This window comes from Calidris pugnax, unplaced genomic scaffold (genome assembly GCF_001431845.1).
Source record: "Calidris pugnax isolate Ruff unplaced genomic scaffold, ASM143184v1 scaffold56, whole genome shotgun sequence".
NCBI classification, from domain to species: Eukaryota; Metazoa; Chordata; class Aves; order Charadriiformes; family Scolopacidae; genus Calidris; species Calidris pugnax.
The window spans coordinates 9,401,356-9,420,674 of NW_015090839.1; the positions used below are offsets into that span (position 1 = coordinate 9,401,356).

Consider the following 19,319-nt stretch of genomic DNA (forward strand, 5'->3'; position numbering starts at 1 on the left):
TTGAAGCAAAAAATAAACAGTTTTGGACAATATAATTTACATGTTTACAAAATCACCTAAGCTTGAGATTTAACCCATAATTTGTGTCTAGCTTTCCCATGCAAATTCAGGGATAGATATTACTTAAATATTCTTAATGGAAATGTATACCAACCTTTTATGTTGTATCACCTGAATAAGAAAAAACAACTACATCCAAAATTATGAATAATTATCTGGAGCACAAGGAAAATCTTGGTCCCACAGAAGTCAACACCAGAACTCCTTAGCGTGGTTAAATTCCCAGTATGTTACGGTTAAGATGTATGTTTAAGATACCCATACTTGATTGTGTAAATGAAAAAGCCTAAATGTCAACTCAAACATCCAATTGTAAATGGAAACTCATTCCCTGAAGGCATATTCTTCCACTTCCACACACCAACACAGAAATAAAGATCACAGAAATATAAGGCAGTAAAAAAACAAACCAGAAGGCCACACAGTATGAAGACCAAAGATTTCTTTACTTCAAAAAATATATCTTTATATTCAAATTCCAAGTTGCTGCACTGTAATAGGAATATGCAATCATAAATTTAATTTAACTTGATCATTTGCATTCCTGGGCAAACAGAACTCAGGCACAACATCTGATTTTCAGTGAAGGCCCTGGTTGCCTAGTCTTCTGCCTGGGTCCATTATAATGCAAAGCAGTCAAGAAACAAGCCTCAGGCTCATGATCGAACATTATCCAATAATGAATGAATTTACTCATAAGCCATCACAAGAATTCTTCAGAGTATACATGGATTTTTTATTTATTTTCTTTTAAGATGAACACACAAGAGTATGACAGTTACATAGCTGAATTTGCTTAAAATTTTCCAGAACTTAAGGTCAGCCCGGTAGTTAACTGAGTAAAAAGTTAAACCAAAATTGTCAGAAATTAGAGTATTGCAAATGTCACTTTTTAAGCAGGACTTATGCCTTGAAATCCCTCTCAACATTCTGCTTGGCTGGAGCAGCTGTTTTTCATTCTTGACCTTAAAACAGGACACATGAAAAATGTACTTCAGCCCTTCTTGCTTGATGATGTTACAATCCAGCAGTTAAATATTGTCTATCATCATTTGCATACCTCAACCCATTTGGACATAATGATATGAAAACCAGCAAATATCACAATCATAATTTAAATTGTGGTAAATTAACTTCTGAAAAAGTTCTTAGAACTAAAATATGGCATCCACATAATTAGGTAGCAGGACTCTTCTGCACTCTTCTGCAGGACTCTTCTGCACCAAAAGATCACTTTTTTTGGTACGTTTCAGTGATAAACACTTCAAGCAGGAGGTGCTGGCAGTCGTCTTACTATTTCTTCAGCTATCTTTAGATAGGCTTTAGCCTGTAAAAACAGAAACATACATTTAGCATCTTTCATTTTCTATAAAAGAAGGAATATTTTACATCATGTTAGGTGTATGTTCTTTCACACACATTCAAAGAAAAAGAAAAATGTTACAATAAATGGGTTCAATTTTGACAGTTTTGTATTCAGAAAAAATGATGCATTAATACATAAAATAAGTACAACCATTATTTAAAATACTGGGGAGCAGAGGCAGATAAAATTTAACCTTAGTATTATTCTGAGAATGGAACTTGACTGAACAATCTGTCTTAAACAGCAAAGAGAATCAATATTCTTCTGGAAACAAAGTGTTCAGAAGGAAGGAGACTCTTTAGTCCCACAGGTACTATTAGTTATAAATTTCCATCACCCTTAAGATAGAGATGCATAGTGCACAGGGCTGAGAGAAAATTCGAGAAAGCAATTACATAAAAAAAAAAATTGAGATAATTAATTCATTATGGACTACACTACAGAATTTCCTATACAAACATTAAAAATTAAAGTATTTTTAGAAAAAGACATCTTTCCAGGAGACTAAAGTGGGTATCAGAAAGAAATAATTCTGCAACACTAGAATCCACACAGCAAAATCTCCCCCTCACACCAGCAGTGGCATTTAATTGGGCGCTCTAAGTTGGAGGGCAGAAAAGCATAGAATTCTAAGACTATCGGGAATGACCCAAATAGGCACACTTCTTTTAAGATCTTAAAAAAAAATTACACAGCGAGGACCACAATCAGACTAATATCAAATATTCATAAATTTAAGGTCAAGATATATGTACAAAAACACTGCCCAAGGTCCAACACAGAACAAATCACAAAGTGAAACCAAGTAATTCCTGTACCAAGCTCAACAACTTGTAGTTGAAATGGAACATGCCTTTTAGGAAGGTCTCCAATCTTGGTATGAAGATTTTCAACTAAAAGAATATCTTTGTGTGTGTATATACATATATCTTGTATGTTGTTCCAGAGGTTGATTACTTCCATTGTTAAAAATGTACACCTTACCTATAATTTGAATTTGTCATGCTTCAATTTCCAGCTGGTGCATCATGTTCTGTGTTTGTCAGTACAACAGAAACCTCCCTGCTATTCAGCTGCTTCTGCTCTGCTGGACTGTAACGAGGGTATGTCTTCACCTTCTCAAACAAGTCTGTGTATGGGGTCCGCACTGACAACCTTCCCTGTTTAACCAGGATATTCCCCATCGCACCAATCTCTCCTGCCTCCTGCAGCACTCTTAGGTGGCTCTTAACCTCCAGTTAGACCTTGCATCCCTGATGAGCCTTTAAAACAGCAAACAAGCTGACAACTGCCTGAGGCCAGAGCTTGAGGGGCAGGAAGAGAAGGTCAGTCCCTCAATTGGGCCACCAGCACCAAATGTCACTGGTCTGAAGCAGGTGGTGGCCTTTTGCAGAGCCAGGCACCCCCAACATTCCTCCTTCTCTTCCAGGGTTTGCTCCTGGCTTGTAGCATTTTCTTTTCTGGCTTTTTTTTCCCAGGCTCAGCGCCTCATAGTCTCCGTGCTCACATCACCTTCAAACTGAAGTCACGTCATCTTCTGAGTTTGTAAGGAATGCAGACACCAAAGTAGGACTGCTTTCTCCCATATGCATGACTTTGAGGCAAAAACTACAGAACTTAAGTCACAAGCATGAAATTCAAACTTCTCCCATGGGTGTAATTGCAGTGCAGCTGTGCTGCCCAGCTGCGCCCACGTGCAACACCCACCACACTTAGCTGTTAATTCCCGGGGTGGTCTAGCTAGTCCCCAGCTAGCCACCTGCAGAGATGAGATAATGGACCAGCTTGAAATAAGGTGATTGAAGTCAAGCTGCCTTTGCAGTCAAGTATTTGACTAATCAGCGTAGGAGTGCTCCAGGTGAGAATTTTGGACTATCTTGAAGAGTCCCACAGGCAGCTCCTGCTTCTCACAGATCAATGCATGTGTTTTCATGAGTCAAATAACAACCTGCATGTAAAAATCTGGCCCCTTCTAGAGACTGCCCCGGCTGTTCCTGCTCCAGAGTTGACCACGTTGTACAGAGAATTATAAATACACTGTAGGAAGTGTTCCTGCAGGTGCACATATAGTAACATAGGACAGTGTTTTTGCACATAGTTAAGACAGGAGATGTTGTGTACCTAAATCAAGACAGTCAGCACCAACAGGTCATGCATATGCCGTAGCAGTCAACAGGCCCATGGACTAGCTTCACTGTTAAAACTGAGCTGAACAGCAGTTCTGGGAGTCTCATTAGATCCTGCTGAAGACGCACGGGCAAGGGTCCTTGGAACACAGACTTCCCTAACCAGCCAGACAGCAACCAGATATCCTGCTTGGGAGATTTGATTGCTTGTGTGTTAGCCTATGCCAAGATCCCAATAAACTATTTTCCCCCCAAACACTGCTAATGAAGATGTGGGCAACAATTGCACAATGTACACTGTCTCTTACTTGCCAAGTCGCTGATCTGTCGCTTTGTAACAGGAGGCTCCTGGTGCAAGTCTTTGCAGCCAGCATGGTAGGATTAACCTAGCCCTGGGGTTATCAGCAATCGGTCTTACCTGCTAAGCACCCTTTTCTGTTTACCTGGACCACCACTTTATATGTTGAACAGAACAGTATCTCATACACGTCCTTACAGAATTCCACCAGTAACCTGTCTCTGACAAAATCAACTGCTTTGAGCCTTAGTTTCCTACCTTTGAACAAATTATTCAGCTATGAGTGAGCGAGTACCCATCTATCAGCAATAACATACATCAACATATGTGAAAGGTCTAAATGGAATCTCAGTGACTGTCAATACACCTTTCACTACATAAAAAGAACCCTACACAAGGGTTGAATGTTTCCTCCTACTCATGATCTTTTCAATGTGGAATGTGTAGACAGGGAACACAGCTCAGTTCAGCTGTTCACGCCATCATTACTAAGCAAATGAAGATGGATTGCAACTGAAAACTTGTATGCCTTTTTGGGTGGAAAGCCAAAGGAGAAATATTAAAGTATGAGTTTGTATTCGTCATTCACAACCGTTTTCATTTTAACAGGATAAAAGATACTGACTTTACAGATCAGTTTTTCCCTTTATGGTTTGGAAGCTCTAAAGGAGTGGCTTGTAGACTGTCTTTCTGAAAGCATTTTTTAGCAGATGGACAACTTTATATTTAACAGTAACGTACCAGTTAGCTGGAAGCCAAACATTCTCCCTGCTTCAAGAGGATGAAGGAGAAGGGCACAGGAAGACAGAATGCCCTAAAACCAGGCCAGAATTGTTCATTACAAGCGCTACCTAGATGGGGTCTGAGAGCAGCACTGGGCAGGGCAGAGGCTGAGGTGGAAGGTGACAGTCAGAGCGTTGAAAGAGCTGGATGATGGCCACGTGAGACACTGCTCACGTCTCAAAACACTGGTACAAACACTGCCAGAAAACACTGCAACATTTTCTAAATCACAAACCTCCTCAGGACGGAGAGGGCATGTTAGATGATGAAGTGACTAATGACAGCATAGATCTTGGAGCAGGAAATGGAGAACTTGTAATGAAGTTCCTCAGGAAAAGGACTGAAAAGCCCTACTTAGCCTAAATAATCAGAACATCCTGATTCATTACTCTGTCATGGGATAATAGACATGAGGTAGATTTAAACTGCAAGTCTTTTTATTAGCTTATTCAATTAAGCCCTACGGTAATCCTAAAGAAATGTGAGTCTTTCCGTTACGGCATTTCATTCTCCCTAAAAATCTTACCCAGGAGGGAAGTATGCATCACTGCTAAGATTACTGCAAACTGACCGCAAGGGTCACAGCTGACTCTGCCCTGTTCTCATGGCTTTGCCTGGCTTGACCTGCTGGTTTGCCTTTCACTGCAGTGCAGACCGTAGCCCGCAAACAGCTCACTGCAGTGGCTTCCAGTGTCTGGTGCAATGGCCAATTCTGCAAATACAGAATACACTTTACCCATCAACAAAATCACAACAGGTCGGAGCCAATATCACATTCGCCTTCACCCAAACCACTGCATACAAATAACCCGAGGTCAGCAGCTCAGAAAGAGCATACTGATCCCACCACTTGGTTGTGGGCCAAGCACACCATAGAGTGTATATCCCAGTACCGACACGGTTCCTAACTTCTATCTGAGATTAAAAGACTCCAGAACTATTAAGATGCTTTATTCAGCCCAGCAAACCAAGGGAGAATCTATGTAAGCCTGACTGGAATATCGAATGCCGTGGATGCTAGTATATCTGTAAAGAAGTGTAAGGTATTTACATCTGCTCAACTGAGCTGTTTGGGGCTTATACTTCATTCATTGCTAAAGGAAACTAGCAACCAATCAAATAGTGGCTATCACAAGGACAAATACTAGACTTAGCTACCATCCGCAAGAAAATAATGACAGGTGATAGCTTTTGTTCTTATTAGCACTCTCTTTGCTCAACCACAGACCACTTTCCAGTTCAATCAGATTTTTAAATAGCTTTAATTCCCATGGAGATTGCTTGTTACTTTGACACAACTCCAACCTTCGGTGCGTGACTGGAGCTGCCCTCCGATGCCTGTATTCTACTGTGGTCAGCTCAGAAGGCACTAAAAGCATGATGATAAACACAGCTTTAAATGAGCTTCCAATTCAGATAAAAGCTTCATGTCACCCAGAGAAATTCTTGATTGCTGCAAGAGGCCCAGAGGCCTTCCCACTCCGTCCTCCTCCGGGCAGTTCTACCATAAGACTCCTCTCTGCACGTATTGGCAGCTCCTGCCAAGCTGCAATGAAGTCTCAGCCCAGCAAGGGGACTTGATGAGACGATAGAAGTCAATCCATAAATTATAACATGAAATGGAGGAGATGGGTAAGTAAACTGAGTGCTTCCTGAATCTAATACCTAAAAAAAAAAAATCCTTAGTACTCATGGGAAATTTCCTGTTAATCCTATATATCAGCAGTTCAAAAGCCAAGCTGTCCTCTGAGGGAGCCTCAGCTGGGAAACACTGCTAGCCCCAAGGTGCCATTATGCATGTACATCACTCAGGTGCCATTTAGTACATCAAAGACGACATCCTGCCCAGAAAACATGGCTAAGTAGAACAGCACAATTCAAATGCAATACAGTAACATCCTTCAAACAGACTATCCTACCACTCAGCATTTTCTTCAGCAGAGCGAAGCATAAATGAGGGTCTGATGATCACTGTACTATCTACACCCTGAACAGAGGATTCGAACCTACATGTACCAAATGTTACCGTGCTGATTCAAAGGAAGCCTTAATGATCAGGCGTATTATAAATCCTATCACCCAGCCTTCTTCAGGGTTTGCTTTTCTTTTAAGGATATCACCGCTGTCTTGAATACACTATCCCTGCTGAACCTTAGAGGTGTATCACCTCTCCTCCACCATTCTTTTTTTGATCACTTCATCCCCAAGACAAGGAGATGAGAGACAACAGCTTGCCTCAGCTCCAGCATTTCTCCTCCCTCAAATGTCTATCCCAACAAGACTTCCTAGCTTTTAGAAGGTGAATGGACACACTGGTGTAGCAAATGTATTATGTACTTGCTTGAGCTGCTTCTTTGATCTTGAGGCAGATGGGAGCCTGGTGCTCAACGGTCACAGCTAGCCTGTCCATTCTAGCAAGGTATTAACAAATCCACTGTGCCATCAAGGCTGTGATATACCCAAAAGTTTCTAGCAGCAAGTCCTCACAAGAGAACCACCAGCTGTCCCACACCTCTCGAGTTTTGTGCTTACAGATGGAAGGGCTCTTAGGAATCTTTATTTGCCTTTTCCCCCAGTGCTGATAGAGGGTTCACTGGTCATTCAAACAACTCACTGGGTGGAAGAATGACTCCACTGCAATAAATCATGTTCTATACTTCTTGCTGTGTTTCTAGCCCTCTTATCCACAAGTTTCAGGATGCCTCTTTCAAATGTCTGTTTTGCTGCTGGTTCCCTCTCATGATCCCTAGGGGGTTCCCCTACATCTGAGCATGATGAAACCCATCTGGGTTCAGTGATTCCTCATTTGTTTGCCTTTTTCCCCTATTCTACCATTTTAGCAGTGTTCCTGATTTTCCTTTACTGGCTTTTGTTGTCTAGAGACTCTCTCATATGTTTGGGTGAGTAAAAAAATGAAGCCCTAGTCAGCCAATCCACCTTGACAGCTTGATGGAGGAGAAAAATGCTCCCAAGACTCTCAGTTATTTCCAGAAGGGTCTGGTAAGTCCTTACTGTTGATTCAACTAAAACATGATTAGCTTCTTTTAGAGGATCTTAGATCACTCCCAATTGCCACAGTGTGCCTGCTCTCTGTCAGCTAGACTAGCCCCTGCCACGGCTAACGTGAGTACAGCAATATTCCATTTCTACAGCATATACCAAAGTTTAGTCAATGAAGAGTGTTTAAAAAAGCCACAATTTAAACAACTAAGCTGACAGGACACTAACATAGGCAATGCTATACCAAGAGCAAAATCATTTTACCAGCACTGTTTATTTCTCTGTGGGGACTGTCTCAAGCTTTACCAGAAGAGAACTGCAGCCATTAAACCTTCACATCCTTTAGCTATCTACTCAGCCCTTTCCACAAGCAAATGAGTCTTAAGTATCCTGTGTCTTCCCTGAGGAAGAACTTTCTAAGTTCACACACACACAATTCTACAAGTAATTTTCTTCTTTTTTTCTGGAAGGGTTGGTTTAGTTGGTAGTCATTTTCTTGCCAGTTGTGAAAAGGAAACATCCCTTTTCCTCCAACTACATCTAAGCTTTAAAATAAATTTAGACAAGTTTGCTTACACATTTTAAAATTCTAGCGTAGAGTGAGCACTATACTTCTACGTATCAGCAAGGCAAGTTGAACCCCATGGCAGATGTGTAAGCGAAAAAAGTATTGGCTAACAAATTTTAGAAACACCCTTTATTCTAGTCTTGACAAAGCTTAGAAGGTGTGACAGCATGCTGGGTTTCTGAGAAGTCAATCACCAACCTTATTCCCCACTGTTCTAATCTGCTAGGTATTATTTCAGTTCTATGAGTCTGTATTTGATCTGTAAGTGTGTTCTAACAAAACCAGCACAGAATTTTGTATTTAAAAAAACCCTGTAAATTTAAGGGACAAGAACAGAGATAATTTCAGCAGCTCTGTGCACATTGTTCTCCACCTGAGAAATTGTGATTGTTCATGCATGAATAGCCACAATCTTAGTTTATTTGAGAAACATGGCAATGGGTGTCATGTATTAAAGATTAGAATCTGACTGTATATGACCTCTCCCACCATCATTTATGTGCTAAGAATTTAATTTTTCTTTTAAAATATGAGAACAACAATAATTTTCTCTGTCTTTGAAATGGGAAGCAAAGGAGGGATAAAGGGCAATTCTTTTTCATTCTGTAGAGATTAGTGACATCTAAAAAACCCTCATTCTCTAAGGAGAATGATTATCTCACAGACACAATGGCAGAGAAGAATATTAAAAGTTTTCCCCAGAGTCACACGTATTTGTCAATCTTTATTTCTCTTCATATTTAACTTAATTGCCACAAATGGTGCTTATAACCCTTCCTTTCGTTACCAAGAACATAGTCCAAGGAGGAACAGATGGCAACACAACAGACTTTCTTGTCTTTTTTAATTTTCAGAATGCTATCTTACATGTCTGAATTTTTAGATTGATAGTCCCAGAGGCTACAGACTCTTGGTTATTATAGATTTTGGATACTGTGAGCTATGAGCCTTCCATCTTAGTTTGCTCAGCTGTTTTGCTTCAACTTTAACCTAAGCCATGCATCTATTCAAACCTTTGCGCTGCTGATCAAACTTCCCAGATAGAAACCGCTCTATTGATTAGAATGATTCCTTTTCACAAGGATCTAGACTTAAGATCACTACATTATTCCACAGAGGATCAGCACAGGGCTTGCCCAAGCCTACAAAAATATTGCACTCCATTAGAAATCAACATGCCATAGTGCTGCTGCTTCTCTTTCAGAACAAAACGATGTATTACCAGTTTAAGACTGTTGCTGTTCCTCCGGAATCCTGATCAGTACGTTAATAACGCTGGATTAACAGTGTTAATCCCCCCCTTTTTTTCCTTTTATTTTAAAATAGAGTGGGAAGGAAAAAAATATTTCAGCACGTGCCTAGCAATCATCATATTAGAAAATTTACCAATATTAGAAAGTACTGTACATTCTATCTTAGCTCTAATTGATTCTACCACCTATTATCAGCATTAATCACTTTTTTATAGCATTTAAGCAACAGTCAAGAGTGAGGCTACATCATGCCATATATTGTGCAAACAACGTGGCAGACAACACCCTGCCTTACAGTGGCCAGCAGACAAACTCCAGCAGAGGAGAAGGAAAATACTAGCCAGGAAAATGTTACTCTATCAGCGTTAATGAAATTTTACATGTGTGACTGCTTTTCTTTACAGACTCGCATATTTGACTCCCCACCATTTCAGCAACTCATGTTGTTTGGCAATAAAAAGTTATGGTACATGCACTGAAAAATCCATTTTCTCTTGTGCGCAAATTGCTCCACTTCCAGCTAAAAACAACCCAGGTACTGACAATACACAGGTTTTGTTCCAAACTTCTTGTGAGAGGACCCTATGAGACTTTCAGGCTCAACTACCAAAGGCTCAACTGACAGTTTTAGAGGATCTACATTAGTTGCAAGGTCTCATGAGGCTTGACACTGACCTTCCCCTTCTTGGCATGCCAGAACCTGGATCAAATCTTTGCTATTCGCAATGATTTGGACTAATTAATCAAAACCACACCCACAGAAGCAGAACAGATGACCAGCGTTCCAGAATGAAGTTACTCGATGATACTATTCTATTTCCCTAAGTTACATTCAGATACAGACTTCTTTTCAAACAGGAATAACGAGAAGCACTCTCCATTGACTTTTGGGGGAGGGCTTTTTGTTATTTGAAGTGCAGTGCACTAAACTTACGGCATCACTTTGAGGCTGTGAGATGACAACAGGCTGTCCTGAATCACACGTCTCCCGTATATTAACATGCAGTGGAATGTCTCCTGTATCAAAAATACCATGAAACACATATGTAAAGACCTAATATTTCTTAAATGTTTCATTAAAATAGCTGTAAAGCGATTTGAAATAAAATTCCAGTTTGGTATATTTTTTTAATTACTTAATCTCAAAAAAAATTAGCATTAAAAATGAAAATTGGCTGCAGTACAATTTCTGTACATCCAGAATAAATAACACCAAACACATTTTGGACTTTTCATTCTCTGAATAGGCAGGACTATGCTTTGTAGTCACTTATTAGACAAGGCAGTTTGCTTTTTTGCCTCTTGAATACACAGAAAGACACAGGCTGAGATACAAATTATTTTGCGTACATAAAAAAAATTTGCTTGAGTGTTAGGCAAATGCTCATCATACAACTCACTGCTCAGCCCATCTCCTCATTGTATATTCTTTTCTGTGCTGTTTTAAGATTTTAATCACTGCTCAAAGACTTCTTTGAATACTTAATTTCCAAATAATAGCATTTGTTATTGTCCTTATTAGGCCTTGGATCCAATTAAAAGGTAGACGACTATTCAGTTCATTCTTCTTTCCAGTAGAAATCTTCTTTATAGTCCGCTTTTATAACAAGCGGGAACTGTCAGAGAGGAAAGGAATGCTCTAAAGGAGAATCAATTAGCAGTTCCATTCCATTTTGAATCTTACTTTCTGAAATACAGTTTTTCAGTACTAAAGAAAACATGAAGTTCCCATGTTTAGTTCACTGCTACATAGAAAATTATAAGGTGAACTGAAGACCAATTTTCATTCACCAGAAGACACATCCACATTTGACATCACGGATGGATGTAGACAGAACAGCCTTCGCTTAGTTCAGTCTTGACTGGTCTCAGAAACAGCATCAGTTTAATTCGTACACTTTAGCAACATTTATTTAACCTGAACCAAGGCCGATGTAAATTACTGAAGTTCAATATAGGCAGAAAAAGAAACATTAAAAAAAATTATATGAAAACTGACACAGTTTAAGGGATAACAAAACAGAACCAAAAGCACGCAGGAATACAAACAAAAACCCAAACAAATAGCAAAAAAAAAGCTGTGCTTCCATGACTAGTGAGCTGAGTCTTTGAAGAACTTCAATTTGTTATTTATGATGATTACAGTCCATTTCCTACAAATTTAATTGCTCCTTATTTGCTTCCATCATGAATAAATTTCTTTAGGCATAAAAGTCCATTCACTTGTTCATAAAAATAATATTTAGAGGTCCTTTAAAAATTTTTCGTAAACTTTCTTAATAGAATAACAATAACTTCGTAAATCTCCCAGGTTAGTTCCTACCATTATTTTATGCAGGGAATAATCTTCACTTTTTTCCCCAAGGACGTTTTTTGTAATTAAAAAAACACTTCTTCACTATTATCTTAATAACAATCTCAGTGAATTACAAAAAGAACTGCCCTACTACAAAATGACAGCCTCTCTCTTTTCTTACTCATACTTTAAAAGATATGCTGGTTCTACAGGAGTGTAACAGGACTTGTATGAGCAAAAGTGCAAATGAGAAGACAAAGCAAAATGTACTTAATTAAAAAAAAAAAAAACAACCTTATAAATTAGGCAGAACCGTAAAGACAGAAAAAGCATCTATACGTGTTTGGGTAATAAAGATTTGAGGAAGATGAAGGTTTTGCACTATTCTTCACTAGAAAATGTGATGGGAACTTGCCACAGTAAGTTTTTCTGATAAAAACAATTTCTGCTGACTGCAAAGAAAGGGTAAGTACTGAGAATAATTAGAATTTATGGTAGGAATTAAATAAAAGATATCCGAGAATCACTGTTGCTGGTTCTATTAGCAGATACAGAATTATAAAGGTCAGGGTGGGGTGTACAGAAATTATCATCTCAACGGTATAGCTTAAGGGAAAAAAGGGAAAAAAGGGAAAAAAGGGAAAAAAGGGAAAAAAGGGAAAAAAGGGAAAAAAGGGAAAAAAGGGAAAAAAGGGAAAAAAGGGAAAAAAGGGAAAAAAGGGAAAAAAGGGAAAAAAGGGAAAAAAGGGAAAAAAGGGAAAAAAGGGAAAAAAGGGAAAAAAGGGAAAAAAGGGAAAAAAGGGAAAAAAGGGAAAAAAGGGAAAAAAGGGAAAAAAGGGAAAAAAGGGAAAAAAGGGAAAAAAGGGAAAAAAGGGAAAAAAGGGAAAAAAGGGAAAAAAGGGAAAAAAGGGAAAAAAGGGAAAAAAGGGAAAAAAGGGAAAAAAGGGAAAAAAGGGAAAAAAGGGAAAAAAGGGAAAAAAGGGAAAAAAGGGAAAAAAGGGAAAAAAGGGAAAAAAGGGAAAAAAGGGAAAAAAGGGAAAAAAGGGAAAAAAGGGAAAAAAGGGAAAAAAGGGAAAAAAGGGAAAAAAGGGAAAAAAGGGAAAAAAGGGAAAAAAGGGAAAAAAGGGAAAAAAGGGAAAAAAGGGAAAAAAGGGAAAAAAGGGAAAAAAGGGAAAAAAGGGAAAAAAGGGAAAAAAGGGAAAAAAGGGAAAAAAGGGAAAAAAGGGAAAAAAGGGAAAAAAGGGAAAAAAGGGAAAAAAGGGAAAAAAGGGAAAAAAGGGAAAAAAGGGAAAAAAGGGAAAAAAGGGAAAAAAGGGAAAAAAGGGAAAAAAGGGAAAAAAGGGAAAAAAGGGAAAAAAGGGAAAAAAGAAAAATATGGGAATTGGAATTTCAGGGACAGGGAGAGAAACAACCAGTAACACAAAGTCTGTCTCACAAAATCTGGCACTCTTGCCTTTAGGGAACAAGAAAAAGACAAGATAACTAAAAGTACATGAAATAATGAACTACACTGAAAGGCATACTGCCACCTACTAACTGTCTTCTGTCATAAACAAAAATAAAGGAGGTATTAAATAATATTAAAGGCAGCCAATTCTGAGCAAATAAAAGGAAAATACTTTTCTATCCTGCACATTGTTAGCTTGAAGAATTTGTCAGATGTTATCATGGAAACTAAAGCCTTGTCAGATTTCACAAGAGGGCTAAGTGATTAGTTGAACAAACAGAACAGCCACAGCTGTTGCAAAATATAAGCAAAATACATTTAGAAACACTCCTTTTAAATATACACATTTTATATGCATGTATATAAGTTCTTAAGGCTTTTGGGCAGAATTCAAATAGCATTGAGATAAAACTTCCATTTGGGATGGATTAATGTAAAATCTGTAAGCAGTAATTCTTATAATACCATATGTATTTTTATGTACTGGTCATCCCTGGAAGGAGGAGCATACTAATCAGATCAAGTACTGTAATTCTAAATTTAACTCTTGGGGCATTACTCTTAATCTTCAAACTGTCAGTGAAAGACCAGACTAAGGTAAACTTCACTCTGTTTTTCTTCATACAACCCTGCTAAACCTCTAAATCTCTCACACTGCTCCTAATTAAATACAATCCCGATGAGCCCTGCCCTCACAGGGACTACCAAAACCCATTTACGGGACCGGCGGCACGGCACATCGTTTGTGCCTGGGTGTCTAAATGCCTGTTCGATTCAGCTGCTCGCAGAGGATTTGCATCCATCCACACAACCCAGGGCTGTAGAAGTCCCCCTGGGCTCTGATCACAGCTCATTATGTATTCAGAAAAGTAAAAGCTAGCCCAAAAGCATGTCTTTAATTATGTGTTGCCTTCCTATCTTAAGTTTATGTCAGACCTTGATGTTTTTGTGTTGATCTTTCTAAGTGAGCTTCCTGGTTCTTTCTAATGAATTAGCTATGGAAAATCATTGAGATAATTATAGTAATACATGGAAACACATCATTAGCACATGCAATTATCCCATTTACCAACTTAATTACGCTGTGTTATATTCTGTAAATTTTTTTTTACTGGTAGCACAGGTTGAAATATGCCTTTTAAAAATAGCAATGTAATTTTAAAAATCAATGCATATTTTAGCTTATAGGCATGCCAGATTGTTTAATCATGGCTAATTTTTGTTTTCAATAAAGATAAATTTTCTTTTGAAAGAACGCTTTGCAATTCAGTGTATTCTTTTAATCTCAACACTTAAATACGTTCATTACAGTCTGCTTGCTGCCATACAAGAGTCACGGTATCTTCATATGGGCATAAAAAACCTCTGCTTTAAGGGACTGTATTTCAATATTTATTTCAATATGTAACAACTCATTTCATCTAAATGAAATAGATGAGAAAACATCTATTGACAGGGTTTAGGTCTGTTTTACAAGACCAAATAGAACTTTTGGTTATTTGTAAAGATTGTTGTATGATCAGTAATAGTATGATTTTCAGGTAACATAACACATTGATATCAAAACAATTCATGTTCTGGGTTGTTTATAAGTCAGGAGAGATTTAAGATGCAATTGAAGAATTTTCATACGCAGCCCACAACCCGTTTACAAGAATGATCCTGATGAGGAACAGAGCACACAAAAATTGTGACATTCAACTACTTATTAGTTCTATTATATCTGAACACTGTCTGAATATAAAATAATCTAGGATTATGCAGCTTCATACTTCAGTTAATGCTTCCCTCATGCACGCCATTAAATTTTTTCTTCAAAACTAAAACCATTTCTGTACCCTTACCTAAAATATCCAATCCAAGGGTTTTTGCTAGATCTCTTACACCATCAGCTCCGAAAATGTGTGTCTCATGCTTACATTTGGGACACTGGAAAACACTCATATTTTGAATCAGTCCTAAAACCTGTTGAAGTAAAAGAAAGGAATGTTCAAACCTGGGATTCAAACATTGGTACTTCCATTATTCATCTCTGACAATAAAGAAGAAATTATCTATAAAGAATCTACAAAGAGTACTCATTTATAATGGGATGTAGCAGTAACATCAGACTCATTAATTTCATTATCAACTCTTATTAGTCATCTCAGTTTCACTATCATCTGTGCATTATTTCAAGTTTTTCACAGTTATAGCACTCAAAAGATTAACAAACTTATTTGTAACAAAAAGTACTTCTTGTACAGGCCTGTCTTTCCAAGAACTCTCCCTGCCAGTATTTCATTCTTGAACTCTGAATACTGGAAGAATTTTCATGTTGTGTTTTATAGCCTTGTAATTTGCAGTTTCAGGAAACACAAAATAAAAACATACCATTACAAGAAGTGACACAATCAGACATGCTTTTAAGATATTTTTGTAAGTTATCCTGTAGGGAAATGGCTTCAAAAAGAACCAGATTTGCTATTCTTCTGAAGAGCAGAAACACATTTTAAAGATCAAACAACAGAAATAATTATGTGAAACTAAGTGGCAAAAGCCACAGCATAAAAATCTAATACATACACATTAGGTATCTTTCTGTTCATGCCAGATGTTCAACATCATCCTTGCAGAATATGTCAAATGAAAATTTGCCAAATCATGCACACAAAAATCTTCTTTCACAATGTACAATAATGCTAATGATAGCATTGATCTCATTTTATTCACCTAGTAAACAGAACTGCTCAATGAGGCAGAGCAAGAATTTCTTAAAGTGATGAAAACAACATTCAAACACTATGGGACGAAAGCTTCTACCCATCTGCTAATCAACAGAAGACCTGCTTTAAGAGGTTCCAAGTTACAAAATTTCACTTTAAGATTTATACATTATCTAGATATGCCACACACATTACAGCCATGTTTTAAAAACATGAATATAAATGTTCAAGTACAAAATGCTGTTACTTTATAGCTTTTTGGCTTTTTAAATCTCCCTGAGCATTCTAGTTTTGTGCTTGAACAAGCTGACCTGGTTATTAGAGGAGTAAGTATCCACTATGTTATCAAAGCATATCTAAAAGGATATACCAGTGATCAATCCAACTAACAAGTATTAAGTTATTTAATTAAGAGTGAAAGTACAACTTTTGGCACCAAAACTGAAAATAAAAAAACATGTTATTTACAATATCTTAATAAAAATTTCCTTATAGCTAAGTTAATACTGATCAAAATATTATCACCTGTTTTTCTGTATCTCTGTGATGTGTTTCACACTATTTTCTAAGAAGTCTTCCTTTATGTACATAAAACTTCCAGAAGGTTTAAAGCAAGAAACATTTTAATGAACAGTACCAACAACAAAACAAACAAACAAAAAGATTAGCTACTTTTGATTTAACACCACAGACTTTCCCCATTTCCTACTCTCCCTCAGAGACTGCCGAAGGAGCAAGAGGAACAAGTTTCTATTTACTGGCACATTATTTCAAGTCATTTTCTCATCCAGTTTTTAAACTAAGAGAGACAGGGCACAATAGGTGTCCAAGAGTACAAGGTGCAGGGATGGTAAAAAGGGCTCTCTACAGCCACAGTCTCCTATGGGTGACCTCTGAGCAGGCATCATCCTGCACTCCTTAAATTAAAGTCATGGAATTTTCACTGTGTTGGTAAACCGGAGAACAGTGGGAGGAGTATCATTTCACAAGAGAAAAATAATATTTTAACTAGGGTAGAGGGAAGCCATTTTCTGCAGCACAGGAAAAAAAAGAGAATTTGACATTTATACTTTATATGAATTAATTCATCTTCAGGTATCTTGGGGTTTGAACTTTCTGTTCTCCTCAAAGCAGTCACACAACATTTATGACTCAGCGAATTCATACACAAAGAAAAAGTTAGGTAGTCTACTATTATTTTGTGAATAGTTAAGGTCTATTAAAGCTGTTTTGTTAATAACGAAGAAGTTTTTCTGACACAGTTAATGCAAATGCTGAGATACAGCTGTATCCCCAATGCTAAATCTGTTTTAGAGGTCTTATTCACTGCCTGGTTTGTTTTCATTGCAACAAATCTTACTAAAAGCATTACACAATCATTTTTATTTTTTCAGTGTTGTTTCTGTCAGCCAATTAGTAGTGCATATTTATTAATATATAAATTATGCTTCTGAAATATGAATAGTTTTTTGAATATTAAGTTGCCAACTATAAACACCCAGTTTAACACAGAATCTGTGCAAACACACACAACTTTAGTGCTGGAGTGTATTTTCAGTATGCATATTTCTGCAGGTGTATTTACAGAAGGAGGAGAGTTCACTAGGATCCTCAGAGCTTTTAAATGTACAGGCAAAGTAATAGATCTTGCTAATAAAGTCAGTAATAACTCTCATTTTCCTGTTCAAATAATAGATCTGGAAAAGCTTCAAAGCAGCTGTTCCTGACTACACAAACTATCCTGTAAGTATGTGTGAATCCTATTCTACTGCTCAGAGAGCTCCCTTCCCTGTACATCTCTTGCCACATTTGGCTCAGTAATGACATGGAAACGAGTATTATGAGATGCACTGCAATACAGGAGCCAGCCTATGGAACTGGAGGAGAGGATAGTTACGATGCATGGAACTGAATTTCATTTAGTCAAATCACTATTTTAAACAGCGAAGAGACGTCTATCAAGAAATAACAGGAAACAAAGAAACCTTTCATTATAAATTGATCTGCACACACACTGTTTCTGAATGTTTACATGTTTCTTACACTCAATTAATCTTTCAGTTACACAACAAAACATACCAAAATCCAAATATACTACCTTCTAAGTTAAAGAAAATAGAATGAAAGAATGAAAGCCCTCTCTCTGTACACAGGGAGACAATTCTGGAGAAACCCACTCAAGTCCTTCACTCTACCTAAGGATGGATGGTGCTGAGGTTCTACTCCTACCTGAGGGGGACTGAAGCGGTCAGGGGGACCGTTCTACAGTCTGCCATCGACTCCCCACGTAACCATCACTCAGTCACTTGACATTTCAGTGGTTCAAGGAAATGTGCACAATAGTATCTGTGTCTTCCTACCTTTACTCTAATGAGCAATTTTTGCCTCTAGCTTCCAATACGAAGCCACAATCTTGGCTGGGTAGTCTGGACGCTACAGAAATACCAGTAAGTACACAGCCAAATAAACAATTTTAGTACATCTTAGAAGGAAACACACAGATGAGTTTATATTAGCAGTTTTTTGAAACCTGTGAAATCCACAACCTTCCAAAACAAGGAAACTACCAGAAAAGTTGCAGATTTAACTAAGAGCCTGTCTTTTTCTTTCAGGGATATGATTGATATAATAAATCATACTGAACTGAACTCAATTTCAGCAGGGGAAAATAGGCAATTTTTCCTAAATACACAAACTTACTCACTTTTTTTTTTGTCACCTGCCCAGAGCAAGCCTCTGGGATGCAGGAAAATGATGGCCAAACTCACATAACAGGTGAGAACCTTGAAACTTCTTGTCATAGGAGTCAGCAACACTTTGCAAACTCCTTCCTTACCAGGTGGGCTCCACCACACAGGAGATGACACTCCTCTTCTAATGACTATGTCCTAAGGCTGAAAATAAGACTTGCATTGTAATCCTGGTTCTAATCCTCACTCTCACTGCCAACTTTTCAGCAGTTTCTTCAGTCACTCTAATTTCAGAGCAGTAAAGGACAAACACAATTGTGACTTTGCTGAGGTAACACTACACATGTCATTTGAGGCTTTGGTAAGCAACGACTGGGGGGGCGAGGAGAAGGTGCTGTACATATGTCTATAGGTACAAGGGAGAGACTCCAGTTCATTAAATGTAAGCAAGTACAATCAAAGACTCACAGCTCAGCAACCTATAGACTCATTGCTTCTTTGAAAAGTAGACTCTTTGCAAGTGCTTTTTTAAAGAGTAGATTAAAATTAGATTTTAAAATTTAGACTTTTAAAGATCAATCAATTATATAATCAGGATACACGATTTTAGCACAGTCCCACAGATTCCACCTCTTTGATATAAAAAACTCAGGTTTGAAGTTGTCCATCAAAAATTATGCAACAAAACTTTCTTTAGTTCCTCAAATTTAGTTGACGCTCAGAAATG

General features: G+C 37.8%; 1 protein-coding gene across 7 annotated transcripts in view; it reads right to left on the reverse strand.

The window, feature by feature from the left end:
- Window positions 1-775: 775 nt before the first annotated feature.
- The window catches only part of NUBPL (nucleotide binding protein-like), an 87,151-nt gene continuing 68,607 nt past the window's right edge, over window positions 776-19,319 (reverse strand). For all 7 annotated transcript variants that reach the window (XM_014941721.1, XM_014941724.1, XM_014941726.1 and 4 more), the window contains 3 exons: window positions 15,042-15,162; window positions 10,389-10,471; window positions 776-1,387 (listed from right to left, as the gene is read on the reverse strand). In XM_014941721.1, the coding sequence (XP_014797207.1) occupies window positions 1,325-1,387; window positions 10,389-10,471; window positions 15,042-15,162 (267 nt within the window). In that variant the 3' untranslated portion in view covers window positions 776-1,324. The remainder of the gene's footprint in view (window positions 1,388-10,388; window positions 10,472-15,041; window positions 15,163-19,319) is intronic.